We start from the raw sequence: 27468 nt of genomic DNA, 5'->3' as shown, positions 1-27468 counted from the left end.
ATTGATGAATTTCAGTGTTCAGAGAGAAAATGAGTAAGATTAAAGTATTCTTAATAGGAGGAAATAAAGATAATGATTAGGAAAACAGGGTTGAAAAAGTAACGGTTATCAAAACAAAATAATATTCGAGGTATCAGTTATGTATTTTATTTTATCTGCTACAGACAAATCATTGAATATAAATCAATTTATCTAGGAAACAAAACAAATATACTGTATTACATAGACTTTTGCTAACAAAAATTCTAAATGTATCACAACTTCTACACAGTCATGTAAAGAGTCACAATGTTGGATGCTACCTATAGATTTTTATATTATCAATTTAACTTTAGGAGATATAAATTCTAGTTTGTATAGCCAATTGAGAGAAAAATATACTGTTTAAATTTTTGATTAATTCACTGATTTATTTACCTTTATGAAGTAGTAAATCATAGAATACTGATTTCCTGGTTCTACTGAAGGACTTCTATTGAAGGACTCCTCAACCCACTCTTTTAAAGGTTCGTGAGTCTAATACTGAGAAAATGAATAAATGAATGCAATTATGTTTCCTGCTTCAGTGGAGCTGTCAAGTGGTGTCACCAACTTTGTTTTTTTCTCAGGAGGGAAACTACTCTAAACAATGTGATTTTTTTTAAGATGGACAGAATATAAAAATTGGCAGAATATATTAACATTCTCCACTTGTAGTCTTGAAAGATAGTATAGTATTTCGTCTATCAATATGCTGCTTCTGAAACCCCATCTGCATTCTTTTATCTGTTTACTTCTATAAAATGCCTCAAAGCAAATAAATTACAGTCCATTGCATGCATTTACTTAGATTAATAAATGTTTCTGTAATTAGTTATTTAATATGTTACTTAAGATTTCATATATCAGAGTGAAAAAATCATATATTTAAAATTATGATATGATTAAAATAATATATCAAAACAGGTTGATAGTAATATAACAACGGGGGGAATAGCTTCAAGAACTCAGAAACTGTTTATTACATATATCCTTCATTATCAAAATAAACTTTTATGCACAGAGTGTAGGAAAAATGCAATGTAGAAGCAAGTTTCTGTTCATTTTCAATGCAATAACTTTTGCCAGTGCCTTAATACTTAATTTCCCATTTGGACATATTCTGATATTCTGTATTTGAAGTAGAGTATGTTATGATTTTTGCTAAAACAGCAACCTGAGGTATCTGTAACTAAAATTACTGTTTTAACATATTTTTCCCTTTTAGTACTTACCTCATGGTCATGGAATAAATTGACCAATTTAGTTTTGTGCCTATTACAGAGGAGTAATAAGCAATAATATAAGTATTCATGGTTTTGTATTTTTAATATAAAAATGAACATGACTCATAAATAATTGGTTTATTTATGTGGACCATATCCATAACCTCCACCATTAGAGAGTTTGAGATATAAGGCCAAAATGGGTATGGCAATCAGGTGAATGGTAATCTCAGAAAGAGTGATTTTATTATTAACTATGCTTGACTAGGTTAGATCATTTATGTTAGGAAAATAAATCTTGACATTTATATGGATAATTTTGTGGTTTACTTGTCAACCTTCCTGTGAGACATGGATCTGATGAAATTGTGATTGAGAATGAGAACTGTAATACATTATTAATGAACTCAGGGTAATTGTAAAGTTTTATGACTTAGAGATCAGTAGAAATTGGTTCCATGGTCAGTTTGAGAAATTACTGAGAATACACCTTGCACTGACAGTGCTGATAGCTTAGCATCAGTCATGGTATTCCCACAGCCATGGCCTGTGACAGCCCTAATGATAGTCATTTTGTAGCGTGACCATGCATTAGGATACATTTAGAAGAGCACAAAATGTCAAATTGAAGTAAAGGTTTTCAGCAGTTCTTGTTACAAGAAGTCTTATTTTCCTAGATGTTCTTAAAATTGTGACCCATGTTTAGTAATCTCAAGATGAATAGAAAAATGTAGATTAAAAATCAATGAATCTCATTTTTTAAAATAACCAGTACTTTGGGCACTAAACTCATATTGCCAATCAAAAAGAAAACAATGTGAAAGTTTGTGCTGTCAAAATTCTCTTTAAGTGAAATTCATATCAGTGAATTTATATTTCTCAGTTTTTTAGTGAACATAGTGTAGGATAAAATAAAATCTGTTTGTGGAATGATTTCTTTAAATAATATTGAGAAGTTTCAGTTCCAAATGATAGTATTTTATATAATAGAGCAAAATATTTGTTGTAAATTTACAATAAAATATCAAATAATGGCTATTACAAGAATTAGACTAACAGAACAAGTAAGGGCATGAGTTTGGAAACAGAGGCTTGGAAGACTCCAGGCTCCAACATGTCCCTGTTTTGTTGCCTTAGGTTAGCTATGGGTCCCCACTAAGCTTGCTTTTGTCACCTTGGAAGTAGAAATTATAGTGATTTACCAGAAGGAATGTTAAAAGGGGCTACTGAGATATAGAAAATGGTCATTTCAGTATCTGACACATAATGATCACATATATTATTTTCATTTCAATAATATACTGTTGCTTAGAAAAAAATATGTATTCACCATTTAAAACAGTCATGATAAAGCAAATTTGAAATTACTACATTATGCCTTGCTATTAAAATAAAAGTATTTGAAGATTACAACTGTGAGGCCTGCTTTAAGAAATGTCTGTGGTTTGAGTAAGAGCATTTCTACCTGCTGAGACTGTAATGGGAATTATTTTTGTTTGTCTTTTGCTCTTTCCTGAAGAGATAGATGTATTTTTAAACATAGATAAAGATACCAGGTTGTTCATCAAATTCAAATAACATAAGAGGGACTAAGGCATCAGTACATGTAAAAAGATGCAAAATTTAGTGCTTATGAAATATTAGAAAATATCATTGTTTTGAAATAGCACATTGTGTTTCTAGCCAATTTATTAAAAGGTTAGGAACTTAGCTAATAGTTTTCATTTTCATTTCTTTTTTTTTAAATTAACAAACAGCTGGAAAGAAACCACACTCATTTTGGTAAAAATCATATCTTGAGATTCCTCGAGACTAACAAACCCAAACAAATCAATTCAAAATTGCCTCTGATGCAGAGGCAATATAGTGTTTGAGCTGCCCATAGTGAGCCACAGTATATTGAGACAATGCCAAATGATGATATCTAATATCAGTAGATAAGTCCTAGATTCATTCTTTAGCCATGAAAGAGAAGATGTAAAAGTTGTATAATTTCAGTAAATGTATAGGAGTTAATCTTATCTGATAAAAATAGAATTGAGTAGGAAACCAAAATTGATGGAAATAAGCATTGGCTTAAAAAAGTTACATTAAGGGCAACTTCAGCCAAACTCCTACATGGCCAGGAAAACAATTATGTTACTGTTACTACCTTTCTCTTTATCTTTCCAGATCATTCACACTGTACTCACAGTTGGCCAATTTTTCCTAATGGCAATAATACTACTCTGAGGACAACTTGTAACTCTGGGCATGTTCTGTCAAGGGCTCCTTCCCTCACCCTGTTCTGAATGATGAATGTAGTGATGTTTTCTCAGCTCTCTTGGAGGGAACATGGATCTTGTAGTGGTCATTGGGAACAGAGTTTACAGACAGAGAGTTCTCCACCTGAAAATTTTTGCATTCCTCCTCTTCTTTGACTCTTCACTGGTTCCAATTCAAAAATCCTTTTCCTCTTTGCCATTCTTGGTTAATTAATGATAGTAATAAAAATGCACCATTATACCATACAAAAGAAAAATCTAAGATATTTTTCTCTCTGCTATTATCCCACTTCTGTCTTTCAAGCCCCATCAAAATTTCTGGTTGTTGAGAAACAATAAGGGAGGTTACATCATCAGAATTTCTGATTTTTGGGAAACAATAAGGGAGGTGGGGTAAGTGGGAAGCAGATGTGTATGAAGATAGAGAAAATATATGTAAATGAGAGTATATTGTCCTAAAACATATTCTTAGTAATATATGTAAAGTCAATGCAGATTTTGATTTTTTCTCAATGCTATCCAATAAAAACATTACGTGAGCCACATATGCAATTCTAATTTGTTAAAGAGCTATATTAAAAATAAGTAAAGTTAATATGAATAATATGTTTAACTTAATATATAATATGTTATCACTATTAAAACAGTATTTAAATAATTATGCTTTTTTCCTAACTTAGTCTTTGAAATCTGACATGTATTTTATATTTACAGGGCATCTTAATTTGGATAACTTTTCATTGGAATTGATCTGTAATTACATTTCATGAAACTGAAGGTTGAAAATAGATATTTATATGTATCAAGTTGTCAACCATATTTAAAAGTTTTTAAATATCTCAAATGAATTAGTTTTTAAATTTAAATTTAAATTAATTTAAATTAAAAATTCAGTTCCTCTTGCACCAACCACATTTCAAGTGTTCAACCTTGTGTCTACTGATTACCATATTGAACACCGCATCTCTCAATGTTTCTATTAAATAAAATTCACTTTTTATAAGAAACCAGACTTCTTGATATCGAGATCAATTTCATGCACAATACTCTGTCAGCTTTAGTAATCAAATCAATTAATGTTTGTAATAGGCTATTCTTGCATTGCTATAAAGAAATACATGAGACTGAGCAATTTATAAAGAGAAGAGATTTAATTGTCTTACAGTTCTGCAGGCTGAACAGAAAACATGATACCAGCATCTGCTTGGCTTCTGGGGAGGACGCATGAAGCTTTTGCTCATGGCAGGGGTGAAGCAGGAGCTTGCATGTCACATGGCAAAAGCAGGAACAAGAGGGAGTGGGAGGGGAGGTTCCACACATTAAAACAACCAGATCTCATGAGTACTCACTATTTCAAGGACAGCACCAAGTCATGAGGGATCTGCCTGCATGACCAAAATGCCTCCCACCAGGCCCCACCTCCAACATTGGGGATGACAATTCAACATGAGATTTGGGCAGGGACAAATAACCAAACTATTTTAATGTTCTTTATGCTTAGTTTTTACTGGCCATGGAAAATGTACCTAAATTTGATTCTTCAGTTATTTATTATCTATACCAATTACCTTGATTTGCATGCATTATTGCAGCCAACATGATTATTGCTTTGGAGTTTTTACCCAGTCTACATTTGGAACTTCATTCACATACATATGAATACCTTCAGTGGCTTAGGTTAATTTAAATATCAGATACTAGTCACACTCCTTTGACCTTTACTTTTTTTTAAAGGAATAATTTAAAAAGCATTTTTCTTCTTGGCAATCTTGCTTTGTTACTGCATTTCCTATTTTGCTATTGTGTTCTAAAACTTCCTCAATTGACAATTGAACTGCAGGGCATAGATTAAGAAAAATAGTTTAACAAATAAATCATTATTTAATTTCTACTGTAATATTTCTGATCATACTTAATGTCTTGAATTTGAAACTTGTTTACCATAAATAATGAAATAATAGTTGACATAAAATTCTAAACCTGACTGCAAACATAAAGTGCATGCTGGCATATAAATATGTGAGACTACCAGAATACAATAGGCTGTTTAGATTCCACAAATTAAGCAATCATCTTACAATAACACACCACACAAAACAACCACTGGGCTGCACAAAATAGAAAAGAGGAAATCAATTATGGTTCAATAATGCTACTTTCCCAATCAGTTAGAAATTAACGAAAGTACCTTGTTTACAGGAATTCTGATGGCATAATTTTCTGACAGCTTTTCATCTGTGAATATTAAGCATTGCTTGTTTAATTATGAATACAACAACTGAAAGCATCTGAGGAAGAAGCATATTTATTTTTTCTAAAACCATTAAAATTATCTCAAAGTAAATTTTAATTATTTAGAAGTTGTTCACTTATAAATATATGTTGACACATTTTTAACTTTGATAGACATCTTACTTTTAAGATCAAATAAATGAAATTAATTGCCATGATGTTTTGACTTTTGGTAAAATGTGTTTATAAGAAATTCTGTTATCTATCTGACATTAATCTAGAAATGAATACAATCTCATCAAAAGGAAGGCTTTTGACTGTGTTCAACAAGCCTCTTCCATAAAACAACCTAAAAAATAATTTTGAGTTTAATGAATTTGAGAAAAAATTGAAAGTTAAGAAGTTGTAATTCTGTTTGAGCTTTTCAGAAAATGTTCGTTTTATATATCTAACTTAATGCATTTATTTGCGTTTATATTAGCTGCTATTAAATTTTCTCTTAATACCATGCAATTTCATTGTAAACCTAGAGCGTTTTCTTCAGTGCCTAGTGGGCTTACCTTATTGAATCATAGTGTTAATGCAACCAATAACATTGATTTAAATATTTTATTTACTGTTTGTCTCTCTTTAATGGTGATGGACTAAGACGTTCATTCAAGCAGCTATCTTGTAAATGCATACTTTGAGTAAAAACGTGTACCTCATGTGAAAATGACATTCTGCAGAGGCCACAACCACACATAGATGACTGTGACAATTATAGATTACCCATAGGTTTGTTCACACTCAACCTTAGGGCTAATAGATCCTGTCTCGTAGCAGTACATCAGGCACTCCAGAGTTGTGTATGAGACTATACTGCTTCCACGCCTGATGCTGTGTGTGTGTAGACGTGACTACAGGTAACCCATATCCCCACTAATCGTTGACTTTTTGCCCCATTGTTGACTTCAGTTTAGTGTGTACTATACTACTGTTATTCCTTCTAAGGCCCCTGTTTTCTGATTTCCTAATTCTCAGTTCAGTTTTCTGCCTGGTTTGAGCTGAGCTTCAAAGAGCAGTCTGAATATTTGGGAGGTGATACTTGGGTGAGGAAACTAATTTCTGATAGTCATTATCAATGAATACATGCTATTCATATTTAATCAACTGCCTGCCTCTCTTTATACTTCTCTTTCTGCCTCCCAGATCCCTGATAGTAGAAGTACTCAGCATGCCTCTTAGATTACCATGAGAGGAGAAGAGAGAATGTATATGTATGTATGTGTGTGTGTGTGTGTGTGTATATATATTTATGTGTATATATTTATGCATATATATTGCTTATCAATGCACTCTGAGGATAATTTCTATAAATTTTGGATTTAGACAAAACTAAAATAGTCATAATTTTGTTGCTTTCTAGATGTGTAAACCTGAACAAATAAGTTTAGCTCTATATCCCAGGATTTCCATATCTAAAACTGTGATGATGATAGCTATTCACAAACTTGTTTTAAAGTACCAAGAGAGAATATATATCAAACAATGGGATGCCTCATACCCTATAAAGGTTTGTAAAATTATTTACCAATTTAATGGACATATGTAATTTTGTCTCTGATTATTTTGCCATGTCATTGTCAATATGTATGATATATTTTATAATTTGATATTTCAAAAGATAACAGAAATATAATACAAACTTGGATGACTTCAATATTTTTTCCTAGTTTTAAGTCCCCTAAAAACAAGATTCTTAAAATGCCACAATAAAAGAGTGATACAATGTATTTTTGAATTTATTTCAAATTTTTAGACATTTTTTCTTTGGAGAACTTAATTTGTATAAGTAGCATTTATGATCTATCATCTTTACCTTTAAAACTGTCCAGCAAAAATAAAATGTGGTGTTACAAACCTCTTATCATTAAATTATGTAGTTGTCATTTGGACTGTAAAGTAACTTTCTGTTTTTTTCAAATCCAACTTGATTTACTGTTTTAATGCTTGATTTTCTTCTCTGTCAGATAAAAACTGCAGTAGACATTGATGAATGTACTTCCAAGATCTGGAAAAATTGAGGTGTGAGATTTTACTGTAGTTGCCTGCCAGGAAATAATCAGATATTTATGTATTTTAGACCTATCAAATGAATTTTCATTTCAAATGAAACTTTTCAACTCACTAGAGGTTAGAATTGACGTGTTAACAATTCTCCAAGAGTTGCTATAATTCTCCTTAGAAATATTAGGCTGTGAGAAACTCAAATATTACCTTACCATGCATTTATATGAATATTTACCATAGATGCAGGAACTAGTATTCTGTGTAGGTGGAATCATAAGAGCTTTCTGAACTAAAAGACTGATACAATACTATTTAAGAAATTCACTGTAACATGAAATTGTATAACATTTTGGGTTTATCTAAAACTTTAACCTGAACTTCCTCAGATTATTAATGTTTCTGGCTTTTCCTTTAAAAAGCTTTTAGTAATTCTAAAACTATATAGAAAAACACATAAATTAGCAACTATATTGTTATGAATTGTTTAAAAGTTAGTTATATATAAGTTAAATGAATTTATGTTTATATAGTATTTCCATCCTCTAGAAAATATTTAATACTTTCAAAATGTGAAGAAATTTTGTGTTAAGCTGTTGGCAATATTAAAACCATTTAATATGTGTAAATCCATGTAGGCAGTGTTTTGTGAAATGATAAACTCATTGAATTGTAGAAGTGGGTAGATTATTACACCCTTGGTTTTCAAGAAATGTACCCAAACTCTTGGTGGGATACAAACACAGTCTAAGAGCTTCAAAAATGTTCAAGATAGTGACTAAGAACTCATGTTCTCAACTTAAAAATCCTCCTACAAATATACTGAAGATAACAAGTAGAGTGGGTGAGAACTCACAACATGATATGAAAATTATATACATTTTATTAAGTAGTGATTTTCAGTATTATACACAATGACTACTTGTATTACATCATGTGACTTTTAATACCATTTCATTTGTTTCTCTGTTAAAAATTACCGAAACTCTTAGACAATGTGCCCTAGTTTTTGGAGTAATCTTATGTGAACGTTTCTTCTGTTTTTGCATGCAGTGAGGTCCCACCCATCATCTTTGGTGAAGCACATGTCAGTTTAGTTGGTCATATTTCTCTCTTAAAACAGAGGCCTGTCTTTACCTGTCTCAACAGCCAATTATGTTCCTAGATACTTCTCATTTAAAACTTTCTTCAAAATGTTACTTGGCCCCACAAAGCAGCCTCCTCTTGGCTGTTCATTTCTCTGCTATGATCTGATGCTCTGTGTTTGCCATTGATATTACTGCTTTGCTGCTATTTCACACTCACTTTCTCACTGCTATAGAGGGAATAATATCATAAACTCTGCTTCTAGAAGGGAAGTGTAAGTTCCTAGATGAAACGTAACTTGAAAATGGGTTTAACAATATTGCTTTTGTAAAATTATTAAGCACTCCCTCGGCAGTAGCCACTCAGAGACGTTCATATTTAATAATGTTTTGCCACATGGTCTCTACAAGGTCTCACCGAGACCTTGAGTACAAACAGGCAAGATTATGCCATGAAGGGCAGGGCTGCACGGAATTCATTCAGGACAATAATTTGGGAGATGCGGTGCAGGTGAGAAAACAGTGCTGTACCTGCTATGACCCTGAGATTTCTATGTTGGCTGAACCTGTGGAGCTGAAGAAAGGAATAATTACAGAATGCAGGACCAGTATTTACCATAGAGTCGGCATATTGTAGTCTCAAAGGGAATTACCTGTTTTTCATTTTTGTTTATTTCTAGAGTTAGAAAACAATTCCGTTTTATTTTCATATTTTACTGTGAAAATACATAAAACCACACAAAATAAATACTATCTTAATAAGTTATTATAAGATGAACAAGGTAACACACTCTTATAACTACCACCTAGGGGAAGAAGTCGAACTTCACCACTAAACATCTTCCATGTGCCCAGTGGCAACGTACCACCTCCCTTTCTGCAAAACTAACCAATCTCCTGATTATCACAGAATCACTTTCTTGCTTTTATAATTCAAGTGTTCATTTCTAGGTGGCAGTGTTTAGTTGTGCGCATTTTTAAAATATACTTTCAAGTATATGGCACACAGATCAATGTCTTCATTACTTCATTCCAGAGCTACCAAATTCAAATTCAGCATTATATAATCTTATACTTAACATCTTCTGCATAATATTTGTATATCCTTTCTTCCATAATAAAAGTCTAGTCTCAATAAAATAAGGGACAACAAAATCAGAATATCTCATTTTTCATATATAAAAAATATTAAAAAGTATATATTAAAATATAATCAATGTAACATTTTAAATTTTGTTCATATATTGCCCTCATTTTCCTCTAATTTTTATTATATATCTATATTCTGAGCCTATAGGCATTATATACAATGCACTTTCCTTTATCTAGTTTGGGTTCTGTAAGTAGATATATGTACAGTGCACACTGCCTATTCTCATATTGATCTCTGCTGCTTATTTTGGTTGTTTAAAGCTTATTTATCTAGGATATACTTCAGAGAGGGCTAATGGAAATAATTCTTGCATTCTTGGGTGTTCATGATCATAGGTCTGTGACCTTTATACTTGAAAGTCAGTTTTACTCTGTAAAATCTTTGACTCACATTTTCTCTTTTTCTCACAGTTTAAATATTCTTAAGTATTTAAATATATCATTTTTTTCTGGCATAATATGTTGCTGTTGAAAAGTCTGATGTTAATCTAATTTTCTTTTCATTGTAAATCAATTGCTGTTTTTTATCTGCTACATGCCCAAAGGGTATTAGTTTTTCATTGAAATGCAGTTATTTTATTAGAATATATCTGAGTGTTGTCTATATTTTCTTTAATCTTTCCATGTAGTTTGAAACCTTTTTCTTTTTCAGGAAAGTTTTCTTTAATTATAATAATGTTTAATTATATAATGTCATATAATGTTTGTTCATAAAAAACATTAATTATATAATGTTTGTTCATTTTCTTTCTTTTGCTTCTTTTCCAGGGAGTCTTTTAATTCAAATATTGAATCTTCTTTGCATAGTTTCAATATTTGCCTATTTCTTTCAAATCATTTTTATCTCTTTCCTAATTTCCTTTTTACTTGATTTTTTTCAACTAATTAAATTACGTAATTATTGTATGTATCCTTTGTCATGTTCTTTTTGGTATAATATTCATTTCTGAAAGTTTTCACTTTGTGATTCTTTTTTGAATTTGATGACCTCATTACTGAGTATTCTAATTGGTATTTTGTATCTTCATAGCTTAGGTTATTTTCTCAAAATGTTTTAGCTCATTTTGAAATAGTAATACATTGCAGATTGGATCTAACTTTGACAGTGTTTTCATTACTTGCTTTTATTATTTTAGAAACTTTCATTCACTTTAAGAATATTGATCCATTTCTTTTAAATAACTTTGTATTGGAGTTGATTTTGATAATTTATTTTGATTATTTTCACAAACTATTAGTCTTTATGGATGTTTAGAAAGAGACATAATTCAGGGTAGCTTTCTTCAATTCACAGCGATCTGCCTCTTGTTTTTGTTTGTTTGTTTGTTTATTGTTCTGGTATATATCTGCTTGCATGCTAAGATATCTTAGGTCTCTGTTTCCTTCTCCTACTATTGTCTAGTCTTCTCTGTCTTTAATGTCTATTTTCCCTGTCCTACTCAATTTCTATTAAATTTCTTACAATTTCTCCCCAGTATGTAGCCCTGTTTGGGAAGACAACTGAGGCAGCTCAATATTGTGAGTTTATAGGGATGCACTGTTCTGAAGATATTTTTGTTCATCTGTTTTAATCCCACATTATACGAGCAGATAAAATCCTTCAGAGCTTACTATTTGTCTTAGTCCATTTTGTACTATAACAGAATACTTAAGACTGGGTAATTTATAAAGAAGAGAAATTTATTATCTTATAGTCTGGAGGCTGGAAAGTCAAGATCAAGACACTAGTAGGTTCAGAAGATGAAAGAGCAAAAAGGGATGCAATTCCTCATCAAGCACTTTTATAATGGCATTAATCTATGTAGTAGAGCGAAGACCTCATAACCTAAACATCTCTCAAAATGTTACACCTCCAAACACTGTTGCACTGGGGATTAAGTTTACAACACATGAATTTTGGAGAGGACACATTCAATCATGCTGCTGTTCTCAAGTTGATTTACTATGCTTTCTAGGGAATACTTCACATCTATTTAAGGATTATCTTGTCTTCAGGCCCATACGATGCCATATTATTTCCCTTGGTTGTCAATTGAACAGATGTATGTGACACATTGTTCTTGGTTCTTGTGAATAATTTTAGAGTTGCTGTTGTTGGTATATGTGAGTATGTATTCATGGGGATACCATGTCACTACATTTTGTTGTGCATGCCATTCATGGGTTTTAAATTTTATTATCTAGTTGATCTGCCTGTTATTAGACGGGCATTCACAGAAATCTAAAAACTATTTCAACACCACCATTATTTTTTCCAGAATTCCATTTCTAATATGGAATAGTCCCATTCTGATTGTTTAGATATATGCCAATGTATTTTTACTTTAAGTGGATATTCCAAACAAATTTTCTGATATCGAATAGGCTGAAAGTTAAAAACCCTAATGGGTAGTTTATATACTAACAACTTTCTTGCTCTCTAGAGTGGATTTAAATTATTTGTATTTTTAAAATAAGTTTTTGTTTTTTTCTTCTAAATTCTACATTTTTCTACAATTTTTTAAGCTGGTGATAACTACTTCATCCATTGAGCCATAATCCGTTCTAAATACATTCCTTTTGTTTGGCTTTAGTAAAGACAAATATATAATTAAAAACTAAAACAACATGTCCAGCAATGATAAAAGAATGACCGTTTCTTAAGGAAGAGAGCTCTTTAAGATAGTAAATGTCATATTAACCATAAACTGTGAAATAAAAAAGTGACAAATATATGCATAGGTGATTTCTAAATAATGTAAAATGCAATTTAATATTATCATCCATTTTATCCTGAGTTTATTATTATACTATGCTTTTAGTAAATATTTATTGGATTATGAATAGTGCCGGGCATAGAGTATTAAATGGTCAATAGTAGGGAAAACTGTTCTGTTTACAGTTGAGTGGTAAACTCATACTGATTTTTTACTGATACAGACCAGTAAACTTAAACATAGACATGAGTGGTATCATAAGATGCAAAGAAATAACAGGAAGTATTGAAGACACAAAGGAGGGGGACCTAATCCAGATTTGCCCCCATAGAAAAAGAAGATTTCTCAAAATAAGTCTCATCTAGAATGGGATATAGTTAGTAACAGGAATTGGCCAGGATGCTAGTGACCTCTTTATCACCAAGAAAACAGCATTAAAAATCCCTAGCCATGATATAACCTACAGTGTACCCACAAACAAAAAAAAATTAAAATTACAAAACTCTAGATGTAAGAATGAGAAAAATATTGTAGGAGATTGAGAGAAGGTTGTTATGAGTAGAGTCCAACAGTGAGTGCATGTGAGTGACTGCTAAGTGTGGATGCAAAGAAAGTGACAAGACATAAGGTAGAGGCTTAACAAGGGTGAAGACTCTCCAGAACCTTGCAAAACAGGCTGAGATATTTGGGCTTTTACCTTAAGAGGATTTGAGACATATGTGAGGGTTTTACACTGCCAAATGTCATGTTCATATTTGTGTTTCAAGAGAGAGAAGTTTTGCTGCTGGATGAAGAATGAATTAGCACGTAGATAAGACCCAAAGCAGGAAAGCCACTTAGAACGCTGTTTTTGTAATGGAAGGGAGATTTAATGACAATCAGGATTAGATAGTTGCAGTGGTGAAGGAAGAGTGGATTTATTATACAGTATTTAGGAATCGTTTTAACCTCATATTTTTACTGAAGTAAATGGAGATAAAATTACAGGACGTGTGTATCACTTGAGTTTAATTAGTGAAAGTGAGGTTCTGAAAAGAAACATCAGTTTTCTGACAGGAGCATCTATATAGACTTGGTGTTATTTACTGAAAAACAGGATTAGAAATCAAAGATTTGGGAGAAAGATAATGTTTTATATTGGAAAATATAAATCTGACTATTTTATGGGCTTCCCAAATTACCTTTCAATAGCTGTTCAGATATTTCAGTTGAAGGAGAGATTTTGAAGCACAGAAGAAACATCTGAGCTAAGGATGTAAACTTGGAGTCAATCATCTAAAAAATAAAAATTAAAACCAGTATAATGTATGAGTTTACTCAGGTATGTATACAAATTGAGAGGAGAAAGAGAGCCCATGACCAAAGCTGAGGCATGTCAATAATTAAGATACGAGTAGAAAAACCACAGAAGCTACGTCGAGAGACACACAAAGTAAAGGATAAAAAACAGTGAGAAGTGTAGCTGAGAGGAGTGCACTTAAGAGACATCCACAATAAACAATGTCATCTCGAGATTTTGTAAGATGGGGACCAAAAGATCGCAGTTTGGATTTACCTTTAATGACGTCCTGTAACAATGGCAAAAAGCAATTTCTGTAGAGGGAAAGGCAGAAGTCACTTGTTCTGTGACTGAAATTGAGTTGACTTAAGGAAATGGAGAAAATGAGTATAAGTTAAATCTTTAAAGGAAGTTGGCATCAAAGGAAAGAAGAGAGAAAGAATGAGGATGATGTAAGATGAAAGTTTTCTCTTTTCTTTTAAGGTAGAAAAGGCTAGAATAATTTTAAATGCTGATCAAAGAAGACAGTAAAAGCAGAAGTTTGAAGATGCAAGAGATGAGGAAGGAGATACTGAATCCCCCAAAACTTCAAGCTTGAGTAACAACCACATGTGTAGGAGTAATATCACATTTATTTTCGGAAAGAAAAAGAGAGTACCAAAAATGTAGGAGAAAATGTGTGTAAACATGAAGATTACGAGTCCTAAATTTGATGGAGTGCTTCTCTTCTGCCTTCTATTGTCTCTGTGAGGTAAAAATTTAAATCATCTCTTGAAAGGATGATGTATTTTAGCAAGATTAGATATTAGAGGAGTGCAGAGAAATTTAAAGGTGTACTAAGGTATCTAAGAAGGGTTTATAAATAGCATAAGAATTTAACAGATACTGCAGAGCATGGCTTATGAGTAGAGTTGAACATAAGCAAACAATTATTGCATTAATTCAAAGAATTGCTTGCCAACAATTTTTTTTAACATCAGAGCACAAGTAAAAATTGGTAACATTTTCTGACATCTGTTACATACTTACAAGCCTTCTTGAAGCCAGAGGTAGCTGGCCTATGATACCTAGAAACTGGTATCGGCCAGTTTCTATGTCCTGGGCTAGGGCTAGGGGGATTAATATCTAGTGCCACCTGGAACTCACATGTTGGTACATAGACACACAGGTGAGAATCTATGACTACTCTCTGCTTTCCTGATATCACTAAAAAAAAATCAAAGGAGTGAAAATATTTGCAAAAGAGTGGCCTCATGGAATAGAAGAAAAAATAGTACAAAGGCCTGAAGGTCAAAGTAAAAGTGTAATGGGAGAAATTGAGAATGGGCAACAAGGATAGGTGATGGAGGTCACACTTGATTAACTGAATAATAATATGTCAGCAAAATGTTTGTATTCATTGTTTGAGAGAACAGTGAGGGCAATATGCTTGGATTAGCCATGGGAGGGTGTGACTGATGTGAAATGGATTTCCTTAACATTCGACTCCACTGGAAACTAGAATGTTGAGAAAATGAGAAATGCACTGATTTCATGGGTGCTCTAAATGCATGTTGGCATTAGCCAAGATGACAGAAATAGGTTTGAAAAATCTCTCAGGCAATAAAATCTTTATTATAAGAGGAAGAGCTTCTAAGAGAAGGAGAAACGCAATGAGGGCATAGAAGATAACGTCAAAAATTGTCATTAGACTTTGCAATACAGTGATTTTTATATGAATAGGAATTAATGTCCAGGAAGTAGCAGTGTGACCTGAGGATATTAACCCTACCTTCACACTATTAACCTGCTAGCATGTGATAGAATTAATATCTGCCTCTTTAATAAGCATATCCCTTACTGAAACTGTAATTAAATTATTAGTTGACTCTATGCTCATTATATAACATGTAAATAACAGAAGATATTAAAATTATTAAAAACAGGAAACAATATTTTTTAAAAACATGGCGAGTTTGGTAGGAGGGTCTTCTCACTGCCATGGTACTTTTGCGTTATCCTGTCCATGAGTGGACAACTTTATGCAATGGGAGACATTACTTGCAAATATTAGGAAAGCCCAAATTCTTCTATTTTTTAGGTGTCTCTTTACTCCTCCTAGTAGTTAATTATGTTTTCTAGTTAATAATTATGTATAAGAATTTTTCCTGTTCAAATTACTAATGTAATTCCTGTCTCCTCTCTGGACCCCCAACTGATACACCCATTGATTTCTGGCTTTGACAATATTTTATACATTCTAAAGCACACTTATTGTATTTCTTCACATCATATCTAAAACCAGAGAGCCAATAATTAATGGTGTGTTTGTCAATCTTGTGATGAATTGAGCAATCTGTGGCATCTTAGATTTCATTAAATTTTTTTATCTTTTATTGTTTGTGTTAGACTCCAATTTTTAGGGACTAAGGAAGAATAATCATTTAATTATGTCCAGCTATTCAGAAAGAATATCCTGTTCTTGGGTGTAGACATATGTATTTTAAGCCTGATTTTAAAAATGACCTGCTGCAGGACTTTGGGTTAGTTTGGAAATGGAAATTTCCAATTGAATTCTCCACATACATGTCTCTTTGTCCCTTTGGGGATATAATTAACTTTCTCTCTTTCTCACTCTCTAGTTCTCTTCTTTTCTTTAGTTTGATCCAACAGACACAGATTATTAAGATTAGCAGATATCTTAATTCTTGAAAGTATATTGCCATTTTCCTCCTAACAAGGCCATTTTCCTAAGCTGATTAGAAGTAGAATTAATAAAAGAGCATGAACTTTCTCTCCTCCATCGTTTCAGGAATAATAATTCTATATGCTAAATATTACATATCACATTTAAATGACCAGTCCCATTTGATATTGTTAAGCAGATATTTTATAGCCCATTTCCCAATTATTACATGCACAGTATATCATTAGTATCTTCACAATGCAATATGTAACTATTTGTGAATTAATTACTTTCACTGCAGTGAGATTAGTGCATGATTAGCAAATGTCTACTAAGAAAGGAACTCATTTGAAAGCATAAAATCTAACCAATTTAGGTAGCTTCCCTAATGAATTCAAGTTTGAATCAATTTGTATTCAGTCTTTTGAATATGTTGTAATTTTGACTAAAAACTGAGACAAGATTATTTCTATAAATCTAATATCTTCTTTCTGAAGAACTCTGTGATATAAAGTCTACTGTACCATGAAACAGGTCTGTTGTACTTTTTCTTTCAACTCTGATGACATGCCTAATAAACTCCTGCTTCATTATACAAAAAAGTGTTCATTTATGAGACTGAGCATTATAGGAAAATGGGTTTCCATATTGTTATTTCACCTGAGACTATTAGGAAATCTGCAAGTGTATAATTGCCAAGAGTAATCTTGTTATTACCAATTGTACATAACCTGGAAATAGGTTCAAAATTGCTAAAGGTACAATCAAAGATAATTTTTACGTGACTCACAGCTTTAAGAAATTTATGTAATTTCACTGGCTTCATCTTATCAATTCTAGTAACAATATACATGTTTGGACAGTGGCAAGTGGTAATGTTTAATAAATTGAGATTATTTTATTAACCATTTACTGATATGAGGAATCTCTGTGGGATCCAGAATGAAAAGGCTTGGCCAGGCTCAGACGCTGTGGCTTTGAAAATGCCATGCCCATCAACAAGCAATGATGTCCCTAGCCTCTTTATCTTTATGGTTGTCATTGAACTAATTAAACCGAGATGTTTGAACAAAAACTGAAGGCAGTCAATATGCTTATTTTGCAGGAGGGCCATTCAATTGTAGATATCTGTAAATAATGTAGACAGCCAATGAAATTTACATTTATTGGATAGGTTCTAATAGCAAGGACCATAGGAAAACCATAAGGTAGTAAGTGTGGGGATTGAAAACAAATACATGTGACACATTCTTCTGTGCACTGTCAAACGTATTAATTTACAAGGCCAACTGCCAGCTATAAAAGTTTCCTAGGCATGTGTGGCAATAGTGTGAAGAAGAATTACTATAAATCTGATCTTGTGTATTCCCATTTAAAAGATGTTGCTTTCTGGCCAGGTGTGGTGGCTCACGCCTGTAATCCCAGCACTTTGGGAGGCCGAGGCGGGCAGATCACAGGTCAGGAATTGAGACCATCTGGCTAATGCTGTGAAACCCCGTCTCTACTAGAAATTAAAAAAAAAAAATAGCCAGGCGTGGTGGTGGGCACCTGTAGTCCCAGCTACCCTGGAGGCTGAGGCAGGAGAATGGCGTGAACCTGGGAGGTGGAGCTTGCAGTGAGCAGAGATCGCGCCACTGCACTCCAGCCTGGGGGACAGAGCGAGACTCTGTCTCAAAAAAAAAAAAAAAAAAAAAAATTGTTTTTTTCCCAGACAAATCACTTTTAAGTAAATCCTGTGATTTGTTTTTCAACACTGAAAAATTTAGTTGGCCTAAAGCCATTAGCAGATTATCATCTGGGAAGTAAGTATTTCTAGTCAACAAACTGTATCACAGTTGTGAGAAAATTTTCAATTTATAAGACAGGTCCTGTGATGATTTTATTATGTCACCCCAAATTTTAATACATGCCTATTAATTGACACCTGCTGTATAAACTCATGTTCCCCATCATGTTATTAGACACCTGAAGGCTCAGCACGCCTAGATTGTTGTCACAAAGAAAGAGGCCTAGGGGTTTCCTGGTGGCTTACTCACACAAAGAATCAGATCTCAAGTCAGCCTGCCACTTCCATGCCTAGTGTCTGGGTTTGCAGTGAGCTCTAGAGGTGAACATTAAAATTAAGGATCAGCCTTTCTGTGAGACTCACCTTCCAGGGCCATCCTGACTATTCAGCTCCTTTAACTAAGATCTTAGGTACTCACTTCCCATCTTTCAGTCCAAGGTTTGCATATACAATTTTTCCAATTTATCTCCAGAGATCTATAACGGTTCTAGATTCTACCTGAGGAGGGAATAGAGGGAAAGTCCACTTCTGGTATTACAGAAACACAGACCACACTTAGACCTATTGGGTCTGTGAGTGTTTGAACCAAGAAATAGCATTCTTTCTCTGCCTGAGTTTGAACCATAATATAAATCATATTCTTCCATCCAACAAAGTACTGATATTAGTATATAGCTATTAGTATATAGCTATATAGTATATAACTTTTATAGTACATATATATAGTATATAGCAGAGTATATTAGTATATAGTACATATATTATACTATATTATATATTATATATAGTATATATCATATACTATATATCATTGTATACAGTATATAGTATATGATATATGGTATATGGTATATAGTATATATGATATATCATATACTATATGATATATAGCAAATTCAGGACTTAGGACAATCCACAAAAAAATAAAGAGAAGAATAGTATACTATATATGATATATATATCATATATAGTATATGATATATACTATACTATATATGATATATATATCATATATAGTATATGATATATAGTATACTGTATATACTATATATTATATATATTATATATGTTATATAGTATACTGTATATACTATATATTATATATTATATATGTTATATATACTATATACTGTATAATATGCAACATATAATATGCTATATATAGTATATTAGTATGTAGCAAAGTATGTTACTATATAGCAGTATTAGTATATGGCAGAGCATTAGTATATAGCTTAGTGTAAAGTATTAGTGTATAGCTTAGTGTAAAATTCTTCCATCCAACAAAGTATTACATTAATAATAAACTCTAGGAGGATATAGCTTAGTGTAAAATCCAAATGAGTATGTCCAGTCTGCAGAGCAGAGTACTTAGACTATTGGCTTCTATCAGTACCAGTGAGGAAGGCAAGAGACAGTGATTTACTCTTCTGCCAACTTTGAAAATTTAGCTGTACTGTAAACTAACAACTTTGAGCCAATGGCGATTTCTCACCATTTAGATAACTCTTTGTGCCATTTTTGGGAAGAAAAAAATTTGAATAACAGAAGGACAAGAGTTTTAAGGCAAAGTTACTCTGAATGAAAACTAAGCATGGAAGAGAAAAGACATTTCCTTTAACTTTAGATTTCTACCTCATTTAATTACATCATTGGTGAAAGTATTGACTTTCTCCCAAACTCCTTGGATCAGACACCTTTTGGCCATTATTCTGACCTGGGTTGTAAGTGAAAGAGCTACTGCTGTGACTTGATTTGAAATTATGGGACATTTCCCTGCATTTTTCTGACCATACTCTATGCTCTAGTTCTCCCACAGTAATAGTACTTAGTGCCTAACTTTTTCTTTTCTACTAAAGAAGAAATCTCATATAACATGCTATACAGTGAGATTTTTATGTTAAAGTAAGACTTTTGTTTAGAATACATGTAGTTTATAATACATTCCACAAACCAAAATATGTGTAAAAAGGAATTTGATGGTGATCAAACAAGTTCAGTAGGATAAGCAATAGCTTCCACCTCTACATTAATAATAACCAGATTTAATAATGATATTCATAAATATTTAAGATTGAAAGACATTTACATATAATTTCAGAAAATTGTAAAATATGTAAATTAAGTTCTTATAATTCTATTTTTTCTTTTTCTTATATAAACAGAGTTGCATTTCTATGTAATTTTCATATACTAATAATGGACTCTGACTTCCAAGAATACATTAATTCATTTAAAATATTTAATGTGGCCCAACTTTGTGCTGTGAACTATTTTGTCAACTATTTTCCAACAGCTAAGGATGGAAAAGAAGGTACTTGCTATTGTGTGCTAATTTTCAAGTGGGAGGAAAACCAAGCAAAAGTAAGAAATACACAAACTCATACCCATATACATGCATGTCTATGTGTGTAATAAGTTTTATAAAGCAAAGTAAAAGACGGTGATGTGAGAGGAGTTACTGGATAGTAAAGATAATCTTCTTTAAGCAGTTTCCATTTACACCAAAACTGGATAAGAATGAGTTATCCTCCAGAGAAGACTTTCCAGTGATAGAAGTTGTTAGAGCAAGACCCTCAGGTAAAATTGGGTTTGGTAAAATAATCTAAAGAAGTTCAGTGTGGCTGGAAAATAAGTGAGCAAGAAAGGATTACTATGTGTTCTAAACTCAAAGGTTTTCAGGGCCTTATCATATAAGGTAAGGAGTTTGGAGTACTGCCATTAACTTTCTTACTGGATTTGTATTTCCTAATTATATTACACTTAAAAAAATTACTCTGGATGTGTTGTGCACTGCATTAGAGTAAGAGTGAAAGCAGAAAAACAGTTAAAACAACTCTTGTTCTCATTGGGGATGGGGATACTTAGACTAGATATTGGTAATAGAGGTGGAGATAAATAGACAGGTTTGGGACATTTTTAGACATAAAGTTGCAAAGATTTACTAATAATTCAGGGAGGGTGAGGAACAATAAAGAATAACTCTTGGGTTTTGTTATTTATCACGGTTAATAAGGAAGGTAGAGCTTCTTAGAGAGTTTTGTTTGCCCATGTTGAATTTGAGATGCCTAGAATATATCCAAGTGGTGTTGTCAACTAATATTTAATTAGGCATTGAAGCCAGGAGTTCCTGGGACTGGAGAAATTTTGATTTGGGAGTCTGTCATGTAGAGGGCATGATACGGTTGAGGTTTCTGTAAATCAGTTGATGGTTTCAATTACATGAATAGGTAGAAAAATATAATTTCAAATGAAAGAATGAATAAACAAAAATAAAGGTGACATCCAATGGACGGGAGAAAACAGGAAGCAAATTCAGGATTTAGGACAAACTACAAAAAAATAAAGAGTAAGAAGAAACAGAAAACCCAGAGTAAAGAAAGCATAGAATGTTTGAGATACTATGCATGAAACAGAACTCTAATTATTTGGATTGCTTTTTGGTCAATGGATGATTCCTACATGATGGTTCCTATGAGGAGAAAACGATCACAGTGTGATTTAGCCCAGATGGTGCAAGCAATTGAGGAATATGATGGAAGTAAATATCATTAAGTAACAGATTAAAATTCAATTAAACAATTAAAAGGAAAACTAATTTAAATGTGTATGTGTGTGTGTGTATGTGTGTGTGTTAGGTGGAATTGAAACATAGACCTAGAAATACATGAGGAAGAAAAAATATGATTATTTAGAAATTAACACATGAAACTTATTTTAAAATGAAGTGTCTGATAGTCAATGTACGTTCATCAGTTGTCACAAATGTCTCCAGTCTGGTGGGGGATGTCGATAATGGGAGAGATTACGCATGTGTGGAGTGAGTATATGGGAAATCTTTGTACCCTCTGCTTAATATTGCTGTGAACCTAAAACTATTTAAAAATTAAAGTCTATTTTAAAATAATGAGACGTAGAATGCTTGTTTAATTTGTCTGCCCAGAAACTTTTGAAAAGGATACATGAATGCTATTTTATTGAATGTGTTCAAACTACTTATGCTTATTAATTTATTTGTCAAATAAGTGGAAATTTTACTACAGCTCACTGAATCAAATTGAAATCTCATTTAAATTCAATCTACATTTTGGCAATAAAAGCTCTAAAATTATATACATGTACACCTTAAATGTGGCCTATTGTTGCCAAATCATGTGGAACACACTCTGAAATTGAAGAGTCAGTCGCAAAATCTGTTTCTGGCAATCTTTATGATATTTATTACATCATTTGGAATTTTATTATTTTGTTAATGATTTGTCCTAAACAGGATTGAAAATGATTACCTGTCCTTTACAGATACAGTATCATTGGCATTTTTCTGCATTTAGTCTGTTAATTTTTCATTCATTTAACAAATGGTTTTTGAGCACTAATATCAGACAGTAGCTATTCTAAGAGCCATGGATACTAGAAGATATTTTCATAAGCATACATTTTAAAGAAATTACATATATATGTTTGTGTGTATATATATATGTATTTATATATGCAACTGACTGCAGAAGAAGGTGTAAACACTAGAAAAGTGTTGTGCTAACCTGTACCCGGAAAGAATAGGCAGAGGATACCTGAGATGATCCAGGTTTTAAAAGGAAACCAGGTATTCCCAGGCAAAATCACAGGCATTTAAAAATTCATTGTGGTTACTTGGGTAAGAGGGTGAACAAGAAACAGGGAAGGATAAGAGAGAGAAGACCAAGAAGGAAGCCTAGGTACAGACCATGATGTTCCTGTAAACTACGCTGTGAGTTTTTTACATCATCCTCTAAATTTGTATTTCTCTTGCTAAAGCACACTGTACTTTAGGGGATGAATTTAAAGCTTCATGAAAGTCACAACAGTGATTGTAGAATCATCTTGGACTGTCAAGTTTCCCTATGGGTGTATATGTATTGTGTTGTAGAATGTGTTATATATTAATGAGGATAAAATATGATGCAAAATCCAAGATTTGCATGAATTTAAAGTGTCAAATTTGAAAAAAAAAAAGCCTTCCTTGTAGGTGTCTTGTCAAATCCTCCTGATGTCTAAGATCATAAATTCTTTATCCTCATTAGTTAGGATTGCTCTAATAGATTAGTTTGGGAAATACGGATGAGGGGTGGAAAGAAATTGAAGTCTGAAATTGTTAGCTATTTCATCACATTTGTCTTTTAGAAATACAAGCTCATGGCAGTGTGACGTTCAGGTTGATAAGGGGAAGCTGGGATCAGAAGACACAGAGACATATTTAAGAATAGTAACCTAGAGAGGGACAGGGTGATTGATTCCCCTGTGTGCAGGAATGTGACCCATGTTTCTCCAACTTCACCAGAAATTTAGAAGAGTATCATGTTAATATTATAAATTAATATTTCATTATTTCTTTCCTCCTTCCAGTCTTTGGGAACTTGAGGACTGTAGGAATCTCCACAAAGTGTATTTGTCACAAGACAAACAGGTTCCCTCAGTGTGACTAAACTTAAACAGGTTTCTTCCTGAGGTGCTTCTCTTGTTACCTCTTTACAGGATCTAAATGATCTAACCACAGAAGTCCCTCCCCTTCATTTTCTTAGAGAATTTACTTCAGAACCCAATAATTATAAATTCTTTCTTTGCCTCTTTGGGGTATAAATATCTTTAAAAGCCTCTTGTTCATTTAGGAACCCAAGACTATCTTTCTCAAGGACCTGGGAGCCATCCCTTTGAAGTGTAAGGAAGATAGCATCTGTATCTCCCAGTCTCTGTAGGAGGGTAGGAGACTAACTTTGGTATGCACCTTGATCCAAGTTGTAATACTACCTCCTAACTTGAAGATTGAAAAACAAATCTAATTTTCTTTTTGTTAAGGCTAAATAGCAAATGCATATGACCTATGAGCTCTCTCACCCCAGCTCTTAAAAACTCTCAACCATTGTTACAATGGAGTCAAACTCAGACTGATTTTTGGCTTCTCTCCTTCATTGCAATAGCCTTCAATAAAACCTTTCTTGATTGTTTAACTTTTTTTCTGGTTAAACTTTTGCTTTGACAATAGGGTTCTCAATTTCCACAAAATTAAATTATCTCATTAAAAAAACTAATATATTTAAGGTTTAAAAAGTTTTCATTCACTCACATAATTCTTTTTAATATTCACTTTTTTTCTCAGCTTACCCTGAAGTTCTAGTGTCAGGTGTTCACTAAATATTTCATTTTGTCAGTGATAATAGTGATATTTTCTATTTAGTCCAGTACGTTGATTCCTATTAGATTAATTTGATGTAGGTTTTCTTTCTAAATTCATGTTACTGTTTTACAGAATTTTTTTAAAAAAAGAAGGAATGTTTTCATTCAAATAATTTGCTAATAATTTGCATTGTGTCAATGTCAATTTTCTATTATTGTTATAAATTGGTAAGAAAATTAGCTGTCATAAGTGATAAAAATCAATTCAGTGTCAGTTGAGGCTATGATTTTCAACTGTTGGGAAATTAACAAGCAATCTAAGTGGTATAATAAGAAAGGTCAGCTTTAGCAACACAAGTTCTAGGTGGAGGATGAATGAAAATATGAACTGGACAACAGTTTAAAGAAAATGCTAAGACTATATAGTTAATGGACATTTATTTCTTTTCTTTCCATATAGGCTTACGTTGTAAAATTACTAGAAAAAAAAGCAATTCATCACCCTGGCACCATAATATTATATCTACAAAGATCATGAGTAGATTGAAATGCATCTACCCATTACCCATGGCTTTATTAGTAAATAGCACTCGATAACTGTACCTTATAAAGAACATTTAGGGCCAGGCTCAGTGGCCCATGTCTGTAATTCCTGCGCTTTGGGAGGCCAAAGTGGGTGGATCTCCTGAAGTCAGGATTTCGACATCAGCCTGACCGATATGGCGAAGCCCTGTCTCTACTAAAAATACAAAAATTAGCCTGGCATGGTGGTGTGTGCCTGTAATTCCAGCTACTCAGGAGGCTGAGACTGGATAATTTCTTGAACCCGGGAGGCAGAGGTTGCAGTGATCCGAGATCACACCACTGCACTACAGCCTGGGAGACAGAGCGAGATTCCCTCTCCAAAACAAACAAACAAACAAATAACATTCAGCCCTCAGGGACATACATCAGGATGTTATTGATTCACCAATATTTTCTTTTCGTTCCTTTTTTATTTCCTTTCACCTAACATTTGATCTGCATTTCAGTAACCTGAAATATCTGCACCATCTCTAGACTCTCTAGCAAAAGATAAATTAGTTCACATCTAAAGAGATTTTGCATGCCTACAAACTCAGAAGAGATTAGTGTCCTTTTAGTAATTCTAAGAGAAGTTACTACAGTTTGTAGCAAGGTGAAATAAATGGGTTCTGCTAGTAATATATGTGGCATTCTTATCTAATAAATTTGGTTTCAGATGTCATCCTAAGTGGATTAAAGGCTTGTGCAAATTTAAGAATTACGACTTGATACATGCCTGTCTTGTTAACACTTAACATTTTTTTTCCTATTTTCCAAAGGTACGCAATGTGAAATTGATATAGATGAATGTGCTTCACATCCCTGCAAAAATGGAGCCACCTGCATTGACCAGCCTGGTAATTACTTCTGCCAGCGTGTGCCTCCATTTAAAGGTAATGAACACCAAGGGATAAGGAAAAGCAAACATAATGAACTTTAAAAAGCACTTCTGTCTCTTGTCTGAACTCATTTCAGTCTTCCAACAACATTATTAGTCCTTCATTTTCTTAAAGTCAGCTTCTAAAGTGACCAACCAATTATTCCTTAGGCAGAAACTAGAGTGAAATTAGTTTTGTTTACATACACACTAAAATAGTTGAGTTTCTTATTTTTCTATTTGAAAGGTCACCAATGAAACCAAAAGATACAATAAAAAAGTAAGGAAGGAATATATTACCAGCCTAGCATGTTATATTTGAAATATTCTTCTGTATTATTTAATTTCTTATGAAATTGTCAAGTTTTCTCTTTTTCTTTCTAAACTAATCATCTGTTTAATTTTTCAGTGTTCAACTTTGATGGTAATTCTTCAACTTCAGTTCAGGAATTGTATTTTTTCTCCATAAACTAAACAGATCCTTGCTTTGCCTTATAAATATGTTAATATATTATTGCAACTAGTATATAGATACTAATTCATTGAGTACTTCCTTGAACTTTAGTATCTCTTTCTAAGCTAAGAAATTTGAAACTGTTCAACTAAATAAAATTAATTTAGATTTTTTTAATGTTATACCTATTTACCTTAAAAAGTATCTTATAATTACTTATGAAAAATGTAAGATTGTATGCCTCACTTCAAATATTTTTACATCCATTTAAACACATTAAGTTATAACTTTCTCACTGTTAAATGACAATAAGAATATATCTAGCTCATTTAGTTGAATGTAATTTAAATGAGAAATGTTATTTAAATACCACAATGTCTGCCAAAAATTAATAATAATTGTTTAATTATAATTTCCAACAATGTTCTAACAAATATGTAATATTTATATAATAGACACTATTTTATCATGCTTGGGTAGGTGGGATATCAATTCATACTTATTTAATCATACATCTTTAAAGATACAGAGGGAATGGCCTAAGTAATCTCGGTAAAAATATTAGACTTCATTTTTTATTTTTTGAGAGAGGATCTCACTCTGTCAGCAAGGTTGGGGTGCAGTGGTGCTATCATATCTCACTGCAGCCTCTGCGTCCTGGGCTTAAGTGATCCTCCCCTTAGTCCCCTGAGTAGATAGGACTACAGGTGCATGCCAGCATATCAGGGTAGTTTTTGTATTTTTGTAGAGACAGGGTTTCACCGTGTTGCCCAGGCTGGTAGACTTCATTTAAAAAATAGCTGTTTTTCTAGTGCCCAGATTTTGGATTTTCATACATTCTTCAATTTAAAAAATCAAATCTCCTTAGAGATCTAGCTAATTTTAGGACTAAAGCATGGAATATAGCATGAATAATATTGTAATGCCAGAAAATGTGGAAGTACTTAAACACAAAATTCTGAGATTAAGTC

General features: G+C 32.6%; 1 protein-coding gene across 1 annotated transcript in view; it reads left to right on the top strand.

Moving 5' to 3' along the window:
• LOC100974207 (eyes shut homolog) overlaps positions 1–27468 on the top strand; it is a 1877183-nt gene that overhangs the window by 602331 nt on the left and 1247384 nt on the right. The window contains exon 12 of the mRNA XM_063605324.1: positions 25946–26059. Within this exon, the coding sequence (XP_063461394.1) occupies positions 25946–26059 (114 nt within the window). The remainder of the gene's footprint in view (positions 1–25945; positions 26060–27468) is intronic.

The sequence above is a fragment of the Pan paniscus genome, chromosome 5, assembly GCF_029289425.2.
Source record: "Pan paniscus chromosome 5, NHGRI_mPanPan1-v2.0_pri, whole genome shotgun sequence".
In the NCBI taxonomy this organism is placed as follows: Eukaryota; Metazoa; Chordata; class Mammalia; order Primates; family Hominidae; genus Pan; species Pan paniscus.
This window is presented reverse-complemented; position numbering and strand designations above follow the sequence as displayed.